At 54.5% G+C, this 15,784-nt stretch overlaps 1 protein-coding gene across 3 annotated transcripts; it reads right to left on the reverse strand.

The window, feature by feature from the left end:
* Positions 1-177: 177 nt before the first annotated feature.
* On the reverse strand, positions 178-14,907 carry Per1 (period circadian regulator 1). 3 transcript variants are annotated; one of them, XM_051180302.1, is made up of 23 exons: positions 14,638-14,907; positions 9,141-9,545; positions 8,933-9,031; positions 8,685-8,839; positions 8,480-8,601; positions 8,187-8,388; positions 7,987-8,038; positions 7,708-7,850; positions 7,260-7,338; positions 7,079-7,185; positions 6,754-6,907; positions 6,556-6,664; positions 6,341-6,472; positions 6,081-6,186; positions 5,810-5,981; positions 5,592-5,722; positions 5,177-5,356; positions 4,398-4,640; positions 2,963-3,570; positions 2,320-2,545; positions 1,988-2,177; positions 1,549-1,699; positions 178-1,012 (listed from the first exon to the last, which is right to left on the reverse strand). In XM_051180302.1, the coding sequence occupies exons 2-23, from the start codon at positions 9,410-9,412 to the stop codon at positions 740-742; spliced, it is 3,906 nt and encodes a 1,301-aa protein (XP_051036259.1). In that variant the 5' UTR covers positions 9,413-9,545; positions 14,638-14,907; the 3' UTR covers positions 178-739. The 3 variants fall into 3 exon arrangements, with proteins under 3 accessions (XP_051036259.1, XP_051036258.1, XP_051036261.1); XM_051180301.1 differs by lacking the exon at positions 14,638-14,907 and adding an exon at positions 11,039-11,669; XM_051180304.1 differs by lacking the exon at positions 14,638-14,907 and adding an exon at positions 11,039-11,659 and having other exon boundaries at positions 2,359-2,545.
* Positions 14,908-15,784: the final 877 nt, after the last annotated feature.

A 15,784-nucleotide genomic window follows, 5' to 3' on the forward strand; every position in this document is an offset into this window, starting at 1 on the left:
GGAGAGAGTGTAGTTCTATTAGGTGTGAGAGTTTACCAGACCTAGCAAAGTCCTTTGCTGCCAGGAATGGGAGGGAAAAGGAGTAGATTCATCAAACCACTACAATACAATCTTGCTGGTGGCAAGGCCGCTCCTTCCCCACCCAAACTCCCAACTTCATTTCACAAAGTCTTGGACTTTTGGTTTTTCATTTTGTATTAAAAAAATAACAGACACAATATCAAAAACACAAATGCCATTGGTTGAGGGTAGAGCTGAGAACACCTGGGTCCCACCTGAGGGGCAGCACCAGGGACTCCACGGTCCACCAACCTCCCCCACCCTGGAGCAGCTAGGGGTTCAAAACCCCTGTGTCCTACACTGACCCCAGGCTCCCCTCCTCCCACCTGGGATGAGATAGGAGAGTGAACTGTCTCCCCCAATAAATAAGTGCAGCCCCAACCCTCCCACTGGGACTCAGGCTCATGCCAGCATCTTGTCAGCTGAGTGAGGAAGGGTCTCCTCAGCAGGGTGGGAATGAACAATCCTCCAAGCTAGGCGGGAAATTTCCACTCTCTGCTAAGAGGCTAGAGGCAGCTCCTGGGTCCTGGGCTGGTAGTGGGGGTCCTGCCCCCTATGTTGGGAGAAGCTGGGGCAGTTTCCTATTGGTTGGTCCAGCCATATCTTGAGGTTTAAGAACCCCAACATGGATGAAAAGGAAGCCTCTCATAGACAGCTGCAAGTGGCCTCAAAATGGAGTCTAGCCGGTGCCGTTTCCTTCCGCAGGTAAAGCTGGACTGGATGAACTCCCACCTTGTTCTTCTTCTTCCATGGCAGAGTCCTGAGAACTTGAGCCCTTAGCCCCAATTTGGGTCTGGGCCTCCTCACCGCCGTCACACTCACCACCACCACCACCGCCGCCCTCGCCTCCACCCTCTTCCATGGGCTCCAGCCCCAGCCCATCCAGTTCTGAGAAGAGTGGGTCATCAGAGTGGCCAGGGTCTTGAATGCTGCTACCACAGTCCACACAAGCCTTGGAGGGAAAAGCAGGATGAGTTAGGCAGGGTCCTCCCCGGGAATCTGCAAGCTCAGCTCCCACCCTTAACCTAACAGTGAGTCCCAACATATCTCCCAAGAAACCAGTCCACACATGTGGCTACAGTCTAACAAGGCTGTAAAATCCTCTACTGAGGGGACTGGAGAGCCCAGCTCTGCATATGGTTCCAGATCACCCTTTTCTGACCTTCATGGGCACCAGGCACACATGTGGTATATAGACATATATGCAGACAAAAGCACTCACACACATAAATCTTTAAAAGACAATTAAGACAGTGCTTGACTGAGACCCCATTTCAATGGGGTGGTATGATGGGCCACAGAAGTTCTGTGAAAACGTGTGAGGTAATGTGGTTTAATATTACATAATCCAGCAGCAGGGTTATGGGACCAGCATCCTCCAGAATTAATGATGCAAAGACACTGAGATCAGACTGTACTCCACTCTCCCTTGAACTTGGCATCTTCCACCCTAGTCTCTCCCTGGCTTGGCTCCCAGACTTCTCTCACCATCACGTCAAGGGCCCGAGGCAGCTGGCCCTTCCGGACCCAGGAGTGCACAGCACCCAGCTCCCGCCGCTGGTCCTCTGAGAACCGTGGCTGTTGCTTCTGCATGGCTCGGAGCCTCTCCCGGTCTTGCTTCAGCACAGAGGCTGTGTCCCTGTGTGAGGATGGCAGAGGCTAGGATCCAGGGCCAAGAACCATGGGGTCAGCATTCATCTTCAACCACAATTCCTTAACCCATTGTCTTCTGTGCCTTTCTTGGAGGTAAGTAACATTTCAACACTAGGAAACCTACTCTCAGCTTGAGAACTACCGACAGTTCCAAGGGACAGGGGCTTATGCCACAGTGAGCACCTCCAGGTTAGACCTGACCCAGAAAGAAGAGCCTCAGATTACTAGTCTGTACTGCTCGGAAAGGGAAGAAGATGAGGCCTCTAAAACTCACCTGGAGGGCACCTGGTAAGTCATCATGACGTGCTGGTCAGCATTGGCCATGAGCAACCAGATGGGATCCTGGAGCACATACTTAATAACCTGGTCCCCAGGCTCAGTCCTGACCTGAGCAGCGCCAGCTTCAGCCTCTGAAGAGTCGATGCTACCAAAGTACTTGCTTGTGTGGCTGCTTTGGCTGCTGCCTGTGGAGAGGTGGGGAAGGCCAATGGAGCCAGGCTGGCTAACACATCCACCCTGAGAGGCTTCACCAGGCCACCCTCTAAGACCACGTGTCCAGCCCACCGGCCTTAACAGGTTAGGTCAAACTGGGGCTTAGCTTCCCACCTCTGTCCCACTCTGGGAAGTACTGGAGGGAGCACTCACGAGTAATGCTGGCTGAGGTACTCCCCCCTTCATGGGATCCTGAACCAGATCCAGAGCCCAAGCCAGAGCCCAGAGAGCCTGAAGCTGCAGAGCCTGTGCCAGAGCGAGAATCTTCCTGTAGTAGTAGCTCCAGCAGATCACTGGAGCCTGAAAGTGCGTCCTGATTGGAGGACTCAGTTACCTCTGCCTACAAGTGGAGTGGAGGGGACAGGTTATCACCACAGTGCTTCTCCTCAACTGCTTCTGTTGAGGGGCACCAAGGAAGTCACTCCCGACCCCACAGAACTTTGCTCCTTGCTCCACGACACAGGGCCAAGTTAAGAGGAGAGTTGACAAGTACGGAACGTAATGCCAGACCCTTTCCAAGTGGCAGCGACACTCTTAGAATGTACTTTGGTGTACACTGGGTTGTCCTCGCCACCTGTCAGATAGACAGAACCGTCCCTTCCCAGAGGAGGCAGCTCATTTCTGCTTCATTCACAAAGTGCGCTTGAACCCTCCCACCCATACCAACTCGAGGAAGGTGAGAACTGGCCCAGAGAGCACACGGGCAGAAGAGGGGCAAGGGCTGAGGGCACTGCGAGAGGGGGGAGTTGTTGCTCACCAGTCTGGCCTCTGGCTCAGCAGCCTCCTCACTGGGAGGCAGGGGCCCAGCGCTGCTTCCGGGGCCCCCTGCAGCACCCCCCTCAGTGCGGGGGGACTCCTCAAGCTGCAGCAGATTGAGCTGCAGTGGGGAACTGCATCTTGAGTTGAACAGGGGGGAGTCTGGGCGGTGTGGGGGGCTGGGGGCCGGTGGGGGCAGGGACGGAGAAGGTGAGTGGGAAGCAGGAGTAGGTGGCCCCTCGGCAGGGGCCTGGGATACCCCATATGGATAGCTAGGTGGGGTAGGGAATAGATAGTTAGGGAGCACCAAGGCCACCATTGGGGTCACCAAGGGAGAAGGGAAAGTAGCAGGGGGCACAGACGTGGGGGCAGGGGGCAGAGGCTGTGGACCTCCTCGAGGGGCGAAGACTGGGAGTGGGTAGGGCTGGACCATTGCTGGGAAGGGGGCAGTGGCTGGGGGGGGTGGCCAGGGTCCAGAGGAGGGCACAGGTGAAGGGTGGGAGACATAGCAGGGAGTTTCAGGCTGGGGGTTCTGGTGGTGGCGAGAACGTTTTGCTTTAGATCTGCAGTGGTGTCGGCGACCAGGGGGCATGGGGCCATGGTGGCAGCCTGTGGGGAAAGACCAGGGTTAGCAAGGAGCCTGCCACCTCCACTTCCCTACACACTGAGGACAGGCAAAGGGTCGAGAAAGCTGCTCAGCCTGCACGCAAAACAGCAAGATAGAAAGCAGGGGGCATTTCAGGGAAGAATCACAGGAGACAGGGGACAGGGGGTTTATTGTGAAAGGAGCCAGGAGGGCAAGGTTACATGAGGGTCAAGCTGGGAGTGTGCCAAACAGAGACACACTGGCAGAAAGAGCAGGCAGAGTGGGTCCATGGATGAACAGGCAGGTGACTTCAGTCCGTCTGCCAAAATCCCTCAGGCTGGGCTGCCTGGATACTTGTCCCGCCAGTTGAAACTGTGCTCTGCCTAACTCACAATGGAACGATGTGGTGGGCAGAATAGGCCAGGCCTCAGTCCTAAGTCCTGCAGCTGGCTGCGAAAGTCGCCTGCAGGTACCTAAGGGGCTACTTTCTATATCTGCCCTGGAAGTCCAACCCCATCCAAGATCGGCACAGTCTCTGCGGCTCGACATCGGTGATGCTAAGCCCCACGTGGGCACAGTTTTTGCCCTTGCTCTCAGGCTAGGACTCGAGCTTACCTGGAACCAAGCACTTCCACACGCCTGTCTCAGTGCCACCCCGCCCCAAGCTTCCCTCCTCAGCTTGCAGCCTGGAACCCTGGCCTAGTAGGGGAAAGGTATGTAGGAGTCTAACTAATGAGGGTCCTGATGGTAAAGACAGCATTAGCCTGGGTCCCCCACCACAACACCACCCCAGCATCTGGTCCTAGGCTGGCTGTGAAAAAGGCAGCTTAAGGAAGCCCCAGGTGGCTACCTCGCTCGCCAGGGGCTGAGGGGGCCACGGAAGAGTTGTCAAGTCCACGAAGCCTGCCGATGTCTCTGAAGCGGCTGAGGAAGGCTTGTTCTTCCTTTTGTGTGTGCAGGGATAGCACAGCCTTGGTCAGACCCACTGGGCGATAAGCATCTGGGGCTGGGTCAGGGGCTACTGTGGGGCTGGGGGCCGGACTAGGGGTTGGGCCAGGGGCTAGGCCAGGCAGGTCCTCCATCATGATGATGTCTAAGGAAGGTGAGATGGGAAAAAGGTGATGAGAAACATCTCAGAGGTAAACGTGTCCACACTACAACCATCCTACCCAAGGCTTGGGAACCCAGGTCCTCAAGGCCACCTCTCTGTCAAAAGCTAGACCTGGGCTCTTCTTCCCATGCAAAACTGTCCAGAGAAAAAGACCCATGGCTAAGACCCTGCCAGGAACCCCTGGGGTGATACCTCCTCCTCCTCCTAAGGGAAGCCCACATCTTGCTTTCCACACATTTTTAAGGTCTACCCAGAGACCCTGAAGTCTTGCTTTAGTGGTCAACATTTCAGTGTTGGACCCCCTCCCCTTACATCCAACTGACAGTCAGAATTCAGGAGGGAGAGTTGGGGAAGGGCAAGCAGCAGAGGTTAGTAGGGTGGGCAGTCGGGAGCAGTAGAGCCCCAAGCTAAGGTGGCCTCCTCTCCACTGGGGGAAGGGGAAGAAAGGCAGGCAGGAAAGAGCTCTGGTGAGGGACAAAGTGGGGTCCAATCATACCCCCCTCACTCCACGCCCATACCCGACTCCGGGGGCTTCTTGTCTCCCACATGGACGATGGTGGAGCTGAAGCTACACTGACTGGTGACAGACACCACGCTCTCTGCCTTATTGGCCAGGGCGAGCGGGCTCAGGGTGCCTCCCACCACTGGCTCCTTCCGAGGAGTGGCCCCCTCCCCAGACAGCACTGCTGACGTCGGATCTGTGCGGAGAGATGGCACTGGTTACCACCCCCACCCCTCGGAAGGAGAGGGGATCCCAGGGTGCAGTAGGGAAGGATTGGCTAGAGGGAGGAACCTGGAGATCAGGAGGCAGGAAAGGAGGGCTGGAATAGCAGGTGGGAGCCCCCAAGGCAGAAGTGTATAAGCCCAGCACTACCCGGACGGACGGGAAGGGCAACGGGGGGTGGGGGGGGGGCCAGGAACACACATCTTTACCTTTCTTGGCCCCGACAGGAACTGGGCCTGCCCTCTGCTTGTCGTCATCGGAGGCTGAGGAAGCAGTACAGGAAGAGGAGGAGGCACATTTGCGCTTTGTTGTGCTGGGAATGTTGCAGCTCTCTAAGTACCTGGGGATGGATGAAGCAAAGGATTTTAGGGCAGGGCCTAGGGCAGGCAAGGAAGGACCAAGGAAGAAGGTGACTGGCAGGCCTTACCTGAGGATGCTGTCCAGGCAGTTGATCTGCTGGTAGGAACAGCTGGAGGCTTCTTTCCTCTCTGGCTCCTCAGGGACCAATGCGAGTGGGGCTTGGTCGGGAGCAGGAGCCACCTCCAGTTCAGGGTTTGGGGATTGGCAGGAAAGGACTTTGGCCTTGAGTGTACCTGTAGCTAGGCCAAGGAAAAGAAACAGTAAATGGGCTAGGAATGAGGGTAAGGGGAGCCTCAGGCCTTAACTCTCATCCCTCCTCTATGCTGTTACCAACTCACCGAGGAGGCGGGGCCGGGGTGGAGGCTTGGCCCGGGACTCAATGAAGAGCTGCTGTCCCTGGTGCTTCACCAGATGCACGTCCTTACAGATCTGCTGGAAAGTCACCTGTGGGACAGCAGAGCACTGGGCAGCATTGGGGTGGCCAGTGCCAGTGCCTAAGTATCAGTAACAGCACCTGCGAGCCTACATGAGCAACGGACTGGCAATGATTCCCAAGAGAATGGGCGATGAGGAGGGTGACATGGCGAAGGTTACTCACTGGAGCAGGAGGCCCAGGCCCCTCAGCATCACCCCCATTGCTATCACTGGAGGAGCCAGGGCTATGAAGAGGACCAGGAGACATCAGAGGGCCAACTCCACAGAGCCCTGTGGGGCTGGAGCTGTGCACAGGCTGCAGCAAGAAGGATGGGTTGGTTAGATGTCTAGATCCTACTTCCTGACCACTTCACTCGTGAGGCCTTCCTCAGCTCTCACCTGCAACAGCAGTCGATGGATCTGCTCTGAGAGTTCCTGTATATCAGAGTCCAGGGACAGAGCTGGGCTGGGGGCCGGGGGAGTGAAGACGTCCTCATTCAGGGGTGCCCTGCAGCATGGAAGGGTGAATCCTGTCCTTGTCTAGTCCTGTAACACTGTCCCATCCCCAACACCAGCTCAGAGATGTGACACACTTACGTGCGTACTTTATGGCGGCCCAACACGAAAGCCACCTTGCGACTCCAGGGATGCACAAAGCCGGCCCAGCTGGTGTCCATGGTGACATATTCACCATTCCGAGCACAGAAGCGAATAGGAGAGTGGTCAAAGGGCTGGCCTGCCAGCTGCAGAACTATGGGAACAGGAACAAAAATGGTGTTAGTGACTGGGAGAACTGAATAAAGTGGAGACAGAGACACACAGAGACATCCAAGACACCGAGGCATCGAGGCCCAACACCACACGGGCAGCTAAGAAACCCTGGAGACAAGCAGGGAGTGAGAGCAAGATGGGGCGGACTCACTCTTCTTATGAATGGCCAGCATGAGGGGTCTGTCCTCAGGGTGCAGAAAGAGGAGTACGGGGGCCCCCACAAGATCCTGGGGCAGGTAGCCCAGCAGTGGTGCAGCCCTGCATGAGAGGAGGCGTCAGGCCACGGCTTGCTCCTGGTTACCCACCTTCCTCCAAGTCTGTCTTTACCTTACCTTTCATCTACATCCTGGAAGAGGCAGCTGGGTGTGTGCCGCGTGGTGAAAATCCTCTTGTCAGGCGGGATGCGGGGAGCTGCAGCATAGAACATGTAGGTTTCATCCACAGAGGTCTAGCCCCTCAGCCCTCCTCTCTGCCTAGGGTTTGGCTGTCCAGCGGTTCTCCTCTCTGCTCAGACCTGGCTTTATGGCCCACAGAGAGTCTGAGTCATTTGGTGACTCACACCAGAGATGACACTGAGAATCACTGACAGATTCTTTTCCACCTGTCACAGCTCAAGGATCTCACCCTACCCTACCTACAAGCAGGGTCTGAACCTCTTATATTACCTAAACCCTAAGGACCCACTCAGCTCATGCCTCCCAGACTCTCATCCTAAACTTCACCCCATCCTAGAGGGAAAACCTTCCATCATCCCCCAGGCCAGGGCCCTAGCCCGCCCACCTTCATAGCCAGAGTGGATGCGCTCTGCAATGAGTAGGCAGCATGGCTGGGCAGGGGCCCCATCTGAGACCCGAATCTTGGTCACATATGGGGTTAGGCGGAATGGCTGGTACCGAGGCCCTGGATCCCGGTCAGGACCTCCTCTGGCAAGGGAAAGATGGATATTAGAAGTTTCCAGTGGAAAGCTGCCACCCCCTTGTCAAAGTCACAGCCCATATAACAGCAATCAATCACAGGGATGAATAAAAGACAGAGGCCTTCTCCTCTTCCCCTCCCTACCTGATTCGGCAGAAGACAGACTTTTCCTGGGTGAAGTCCTTGAGGCCTGAACCTAGAACAGATGAGAACGGCGGTAAGCACAGTGCCATTCCTTTCCTGGGCTGAGAAGAACCCAGGGAATGAAAGCTTAGGCCCAGGCTGCTCCTGGCAGCAGCTTCTTGGAGCTGTTCCGCCCTCTGCAAAGCACAAGGGCACTTTACCTGCAGAGGTCCCAGTGCCCCAGGTCGGCAGTCGAGATGGTGTAGTAGAGCCATAGAAGACACCCACATCCTGGGGAGCTAGGAGCTCTGAGAAGCGGGCACCCCGAAATACATCCCGTTTACAACGCAGCAGGACACCTGCCTGCTCCGAAATATAGACAATCCGGCCTGTCAGGAAGGACACAGCCACAGAGAAGGTATCCTAGGATGAGAACAAGATCAACAGAAGGTTTAGGAGCTGCAGGAATGAGGATGAGGGTGTGTTAGAACACAGGACCCACGCTGCAACTGACCTGGTTTCGCAGAGTGTATTCAGATGTGATATGCTCCAGTTCCTCCAGGGTGTAAGTAGACATGTCCATGGCACAAGGCTCACCCTCCTCCAGACTCCACTGCTGATAATATTCCTGGTTAGCTGTAGGACAAGCCATACTCAGTAAGAATGGAACCTACAACAGTCCACTCCCTGGCCACACCCTGCCAGGAAGTTCCACTCACCCTGCACCTGCTTGACACAAGCCAAGGCATACTGCAGTGTGGCCAGGGTCCCAGATCGGCCCTTGCCTCGACGTTCTGGTGGCAATCGAAGTTTGAGCTCCCGAAGTGCAGTCATGAGTTCCTTCTGGGTCCTGGCTCGAGCTGACTGTTCACTACTGCAAGGCCCACAGGAACGGAGGAGTAAAGACATTAGCCCCAGAGTCCGGCCCCAATCCCCAGGCACCTCCCACAGCCCTCATGCCACAGACCTGCAGCCGCTGGTAGATGGGTTGTCCTGCTCTGAGCTTGCACTCAGGAGGCTATAGGCAATGGAACTGCTTGGTGGAGATGGGCTCTGAGAGTTTGTACTAGAAAAGAAGCAACAGCCCAAGGTGAGGGCCATGTGATCAACAGCCCCGTGCTCTCACCTAGCTCCCCAGAGCACTTCTGGACCATGCAGTATGCTCGTGCACACACCTCTTGCTGCTCTCGGTGGTCTCCAGCAGGGCTGAGTCCTTGCCATTGCCAGAAGAAGAGCTATGAGAGCTCCGCTGAGATGCGCCCCTGGACTCGTGTCCATTGGACTCATTGCCGCTTGAGCCATTGCTGTTTGCATCAGTATCATCAGCCAGGCTGCGGCCTGTACAAGGCCGGTGCTGTGCCCCAGGAGATGGGGCTCCTCCAGGGCAAAAAGGTTCTCCGGGCCTGGGGTCTCCTCCCCCCTCAGCCCCTTCTAGGGGGCCACTCATGTCTGGGCCATGCAGTGGAGAACAAAACAGGGAAGGTGAGGAGGCCACCACGGGTGCACCACGGGACTTTTGAGGCCTGGATAAGGGAGGTAGGACGTCTGTCTCTGAGGGCTGAGTAATTTAATCACAGCACCTAGAAAAAGAAACCAAAAAGGAAGGTTTAGCAAAGCTGAGCCGTGACTGAACGTTGGCTACATCCAGTCCTTCCTCTGCCTGTCCCTCACTGATGGGACTCAGGCCTGAGTCCTTGTAATAGGAAGCCAAGTTCTGTTTCCAGTTCCTCCTAAGGGTACACTACAGGTAGGAAGGCAACTCTGTTGAGCCTTCTCTTAGGCCCCCTGCCAGTGTGGAGTGAATACAGCCTGATTAACTAGAACTATGGCTTTGGGACGAAGCTTGCAATTTTCTTATCCCCAAATTCTCATCAGGTCCCCACTTGGTCTAGGACTCTGAGGCCTCTCAGAGCAGGGGGTGAGCTGATCGCCTCCTATATTTAGGCTTCCGGGCTAATTTTATCCGGGGGCGGTACCACCCCCGCTGCACATGCGCATCGATGTGCCTGGCCCCACCACGCGCTTCCGCCACAGCCACGGTCGCCAGGGAAACCGACGTCAGCCGCTGAGCTCAGCGGTTGCTGGAGGGACCACAGGAGGGCAGGAGAGACCCCTCCCCCCACCCCTAATGCTGTGGAAGTGGAAAACCGACCCACTCCCATACTGGCCAACCACCACCCCCACCCCACCCCCGCTAATACTGGCTAGCAAGGCCCGGGAATCATCCACCTTAACAAATTCCCAAGGCCCAGAGGGACCAGGAGCCATGTGAAGAGAGATGAACTATAGGGACTCCAGGAGCAAGTCCTAGCCTGCCCAGGGAGAAATACGTGGCCTCTGCTCTATGTGGAAACGTCCCCATCCTAGCTCTTGCCTTGATCCACCATTCTGATCAAGACACTGCCTTTCTTTCTCGGGACCCTGCCCACTCCCAAACGTCAGGACTGGAGTTAACACTCGCCATAGGCAAGGACCCAAGCATCTTCCCTGGTCTCCTACTTTTCTAGTTAACCCTACTACCACATCAATGCCTTAGGTAGGGAACATACAACAACCAACATAGAGTTCCTCCTCTATTCCCTGTCTAACCACACCCCCATCCCAAGTATTTTCCGAGCACCACGAGAAAAGGGAAGGCTGTGGCCAACAGCAAGAACTAGCACTGGGAACAGGATGTTCCAGCATGAAGCGGCTGACATCACGACAGGCATGGGGCCAGGAATTGGAGGGAGGAAGGCAGCGAGTGCAAAAACCTGAAGGGGTCTTTGTGCCAGAGCAAACCCGAGGACCCCCAAGTGACAGGAAAGGGGTAAGGAGCCATGCTCGCTAATAGTCTGTTGTTGGGCGTAGGACGGTTGCGATGGAGAGCGAATAAGAATTAAGGCAACCCGTGCAGGGTTGAGTTGAACACCTAAGGGCCCCAGGGGCGGGGAAGGATGGACAGTGACAAGAAGGGCAGGTTTCTGTTTTGCTATCCGAGCGCCAGAGCTGAAAGTGACCCATCACATTGGAGGTAGTGGTAGCCAAGCTCCGGGACAAAGACTAGCCCTAGGATTGCAGCAGAGATCCCTACCTGGCCGTTCGAGCGCCCTCCAGCAGCCTGCCGTTTCAGCCCGCAACCGAGAAGCTCCGAGAGGCTGGGAGGCGGGTTGCATAATGCCAGGCCCTGCCCCTCATTGGCCTTCTGCCCAAAGAGCCGCAGGCCCCGCCCCCAGTTGGCTAAGGATCTCTCCCTGGCACCCGATTGGCTACTGGCTCCCACTGAGGTCAGGGCTGTGTCACACACATCCTTGCACGTGGACTAGGGTGCTGGTGCTGGGCTGAAGGGCCTCAGACTGCTCAGTCAGCCAATGGGCTCAGGATGCATCGCACAGTGAATAATGAACGGGAAGTGAAGGGAGGGGAGATATCCTTTTCAGAGAAAACGTTTGGGCCACAGTGGGCGCTCAAGAGAAACCTACTTCCTGAACTGACCAGCCTTGCAGAACAAGACACCTGTCCTGGAGCCAGTTGAATGAAATGTCTGATACCCATGAGTAGTGGGAGAGAGAAAATCTAGCTTCTCCCCAACCTTGTCATAAAGAATCTAATCCCTTCCTCTGACACTTCAGATCCTGAGAGAAGGGCAATTGAGGGTCCACGTGTCATTAAGGGGTGAGTGGGTGATGGGCGGATACAGATAATGGAAAGGGCAGCGAGAGCCAATGGCTACTGTGAAAGGAAACAAAAGCAGGTGCTTCGATGGCCAATCAGAGAAAAGGTCTCCAGGCAGCCTACTTGATGACTAGCGCTGCCTCTGCAGAGGATGCAGCCACCCACATTTAGGGCTGCCCCACAAGTTGGGAGGACAGGAAACCAGGACTACAAAGGGACAGCAGAGAGGACAGTTTAGGCCCTATAGGCAGAAAAAGATGAGGTGGCAAGGGCTTTATATTCCTGCTGCTTAGGAAAAGCTAAGGTTCGCGTAGCAAGCTCATCCATCTCATTTGCCGTACTCAGCAGTAATGCAAGTCATTCAGTCTGGGTCAGGACTCGACACACAGCAGACTATCGGTAAACAGGATGACTTTGTGTCTATCCAGGATAGGTAAGGGAGAGGGAGTCTTAGGAGAACAGGAGGCAATAAGTTATAATTTAAAAAAAGAAAAGTGGAGCACTGATTCATAAAAAGGAATAGGGACTTGGACTTGATGGGGGTGAGGAGTAGCGTTCCAGCCTGGGTCTAGGAGAACAGCAGTGACATATCCAGACCCGTGCTGAGCAGTTTTTCCAGCGTTCCCTGGAAACGTAGGTGAAGAGGCCACCAAGCAGCTGCTGACATAATCAGCTGTAAGTGCACGCCCCTCTCTGTCACGTGGCTAAAGCTTTCCTTAACAATAGTGTTTCCCTTGGAGGAGGCGGAGTGGCAGGGATGTGTAGAAAAGCTGGGACACAGAAGTGTTATAAAATCACCCAGAAAAACAGAAGCAGGAAAACGGAAAACAAAAGACACGGGCGCCTGAATCCTCAGCTTCCTCTTCCTGAAAATGATGCTGCTTTTCTGCCCTGGCATATTGCGTGTGACCCTGTTCTCTCCTTTTTTATTTTCAGACCCCATTCTCCCTCCATAGCTCTCAAGGATTAGGTGTGATTCCTCTGACCCAAACAGCCATTGCTCACCCACCTCCGTATCTGCCATTTACACAGACAAAAGGTTCAGCACTCCAACAGCCCCCACCTGGTCCCAAGGCCCAGGTTGTCAGATCTGACCGTCCCCACAGTAACCAAGCTCTGCTGCCGTCAATGGGGAAGAGGGGGCGGGAGACAGTGGTGACGTCAAAGCGGAGGAAGGAGGCGGGGCGAAGCAGCCGGGGAATGTGGGGCAGGGAGGCTGGAGAGGCAGCGGTTTGGGAGGCAGCCAGCCCCAGAGGGCGGCGGCCGGCCAGCGCACTAGGGAACATCGTGTTCTCTTGGCTGCTGGCCCAGGACATGCACTCAGACTTGGCGCCTCCCCCAACCCAACGACAACCGTCCTGTACAAAAGCCAGGGATTCCTGGAGAGACGGTTAGAAGGAAGGGGTCCTCCTTCCCTACCCCCACGCCTGGCTCTCTTCGGGACTTGCTTGCGTCTGTGGACTCCCAGCTGATTCTTACAGCTCCTGGCATTGGCTTTTCCCTTTCACCAAACTGTACACAGCTGCTGGCCAGGTACCAAAGAGCCACCGCGGGTAAATTGGAGGCCCAGGTTCAGAGAGGGAAGGCGCACCTTTGCTCCTTCCCAGAGGCCCCCTCAGAGGCGGATTTTCTAGTTACTATTACAGCACAGAACAGGTGGGAGGGGGGTCAGGGAGAATGCATTTAGAATGAGGAAGTCAAACTGGGCAGAGCAAGTAGACTCAGTCTGGAGCCCAGATCTTGGGAGAGGAATACAAGGGAGGAATGATGGAATTTGGGTTGGTGCCTGCAGACCAGAAAAATCAGGAAGAGGGAAAAGAGGAGTCATCAAAACTTGCAGAAAAACAGAAGATGAGGGTTGTTCCAAACACAGCATTCACATAAATCCCTAGCTATCACTACTGTTTTGTTACCTTATAGTTGTGTTTTAAATGATCCAAGCCTGAGCTTAATATTTTAAGTATACTGTTCTTTTTTAAGCCCCAAAACAACTGAAGGTAGATATCACCCTCATTTCATGAGGGATAACTAAGACATAGTAGTCACTAAACTTGCCTTAATTATCTGCTTCATAAACATGTTCTCAGCTTCCTAGGTTCAGGCTCTGATGATGGCTTGTCCTGGCTTCTCACCCTCAGGGACCCTGTGAAGTGTTACCAAACCTCTACTTCTTAAATATTTCCCTGAGTCTAAGTTTGGTGCCTAGAATACAAGCTGCATCCAATTCCTTCTTCCCTTTCCGCCTGATCTCAAGGCACTGTTTGTACTCCACTCACACCACCACGGTTCATTTTTTACTATGCTCAAAGACCTTGAGATCGTTCGAGAAGTCTCCAGCCACAATGCTTTCCTAGCAACCTCACTTCCTCCCTCTCCAACCTCAACCAGGCCTGACTGTCTAGACACCAGAGCAGCCTTTTGGTGCCTCCTCACCTCTAGCAAGTTGAGAAGAAGAGTGAGCAAGCCGGTATATAGAGACCCTCTATCCTATCCTCCCTTTCAGAATCCAATAAATCGCTAGCCCGTTTCTGTTTGCAAGCATGTCCCTGAGACCCCAATGCTCCTTTCCACGTGATGAGATAGTCTCCAAGTCACACAAACCACCAGCACACCAACTTTTCTCAGATTACATCCCACATTCCCACCTGCCCTCCCAGGGTCTTTCTCCAGGCTGACTCTGCCTCTTCCAAGTGTTTGGGGAGCCTACCCAAACCTTAACCAACTCTCAAGCGTCCTATTGCAGGCCCTTCAGCTCTCTCGGGTGGCTGAGGGCTTTTGAGCACTCTGCGCTAGGCAATAGGGTCCAGGGACCCTAGAGAGCTAAGAGATCTGATGCTAGTAACTCCTATCCAAGTTCCCCTGGAGCTGTGTTTGCAGTCCACAACCATCAAACACTCCTACTGCAGCCATCGTGCATGGCGTGATACACACACACACACACACACACCACTCCTTTTGGCCAAGCACTCCTTCCGGGAAAAACCCATTTCGACCGCCCCAGAGTAGGGGGCTACTCACAGTTCCGATCGCACGCAGAAAGAATCCAAATTTCTTCACTACTGGGGAGGTTTGGTAGCTACTCCACCGGCTCCTCCAGGCCCTCCCACTGCCCGATCTGTCACGCCTCCCAAGCTTATTGGCTCAGAGGCGACAACCCATGCCCCGCGCCTCGTGCAGCCGACAAGCCCCTGCAAAGCCACCATTGGCACTTCAGGGCGCAGTCATCTCCCCATTGGGCAACATGACAACCGGTAGTGATAGAGCCACGTGAGGGAGGGGGCGCCCCAGCGCGTTGATTGGACATCTGACCGGAAGCCACACCTCTCGCCCACTCCCAAAGCTTTTATTGGCTGTGGAAACAGCCCCGCCCTGCCCAAATCGGTGACGCAAATGCCGGCCCTGCCCTAAAAACTTTCTCATAGGCTGAGAGGCCTTGGAGATGTAGGGAACACGTGCGGGCAGGCTCACGCGGCAACTTGTTTACCGAGAAGCTGGGGATTTTCCTTGACGACACTTACCCAAGACTGTGTGGAGTCTGCGCAGGCGTACCGAGCGACTTGTACGCAGGCGTAGATGTAACAGGCTATGGCGTAGTGGGGATACTTAGTAAAGAGACCCTGCCATGACAAGAGGCTTCTGATGCCTGAGTTTTGTGTCTCCGATTGTTCTCAAAGCTTAAGTCTGAGCATTAGAAAGAAGAAGTCTTTAGATTGTATGACGATGATAATGAAAATGACAGTCGACGATCTTGTTTTCTGTATCAGACGCTTCTTGCAGACTCCAGCTCACTACCCATAACCTCACAAAGAGACTGAGATGCAGGGGTTACATAATCTGTCATAATTCCCATGCTAACATGTTGATTAAAAAGCTCTGACACCATGAAGGTATGTCCTTGTTTTAGGGCCTATGGAAACCTTAAGCCTAATTTCAGGGATTAAATGCAAAAAGCCTAACGTATTTAAACTCCCCCATAAAGGTAGAAGTTAGGATAGAATATTGCTAAATACAAGACACCTGAGCACCTTAGAACCTCTAAAATAATGTCTAATGCAAGAGCCTGAAAAATCTATTTTTAAAAGTATGTCTAAACCGGACAGTGGTGCACACTTTTAATCCCAGCACTTGGGAGACAGAGGCAAGTGAATCTCTGAGTTCAAGGCCT

The sequence above is a fragment of the Phodopus roborovskii genome, unplaced genomic scaffold (assembly GCF_943737965.1).
Source record: "Phodopus roborovskii unplaced genomic scaffold, PHOROB, whole genome shotgun sequence".
Lineage (NCBI taxonomy): Eukaryota > Metazoa > Chordata > Mammalia > Rodentia > Cricetidae > Phodopus > Phodopus roborovskii.

Excerpts from the sequence above, each read along its gene's own strand:
- Per1 (XM_051180302.1), bottom strand. The coding sequence starts at position 9,412 with ATGAGTGGCCCCCTAGAAGGGGCTGAGGGGGGAGGAGACCCCAGGCCC. Across the intron at positions 8,039-8,186 it reads GGGCACTGGGACCTCTGCAG|GTTCAGGCCTCAAGGACTTC; the intron begins GTAAAGTGCCCT and ends CATCTGTTCTAG. Across the intron at positions 6,187-6,340 it reads GGCCTGGGCCTCCTGCTCCA|GTGACTTTCCAGCAGATCTG; the intron begins GTGAGTAACCTT and ends GCTGTCCCACAG.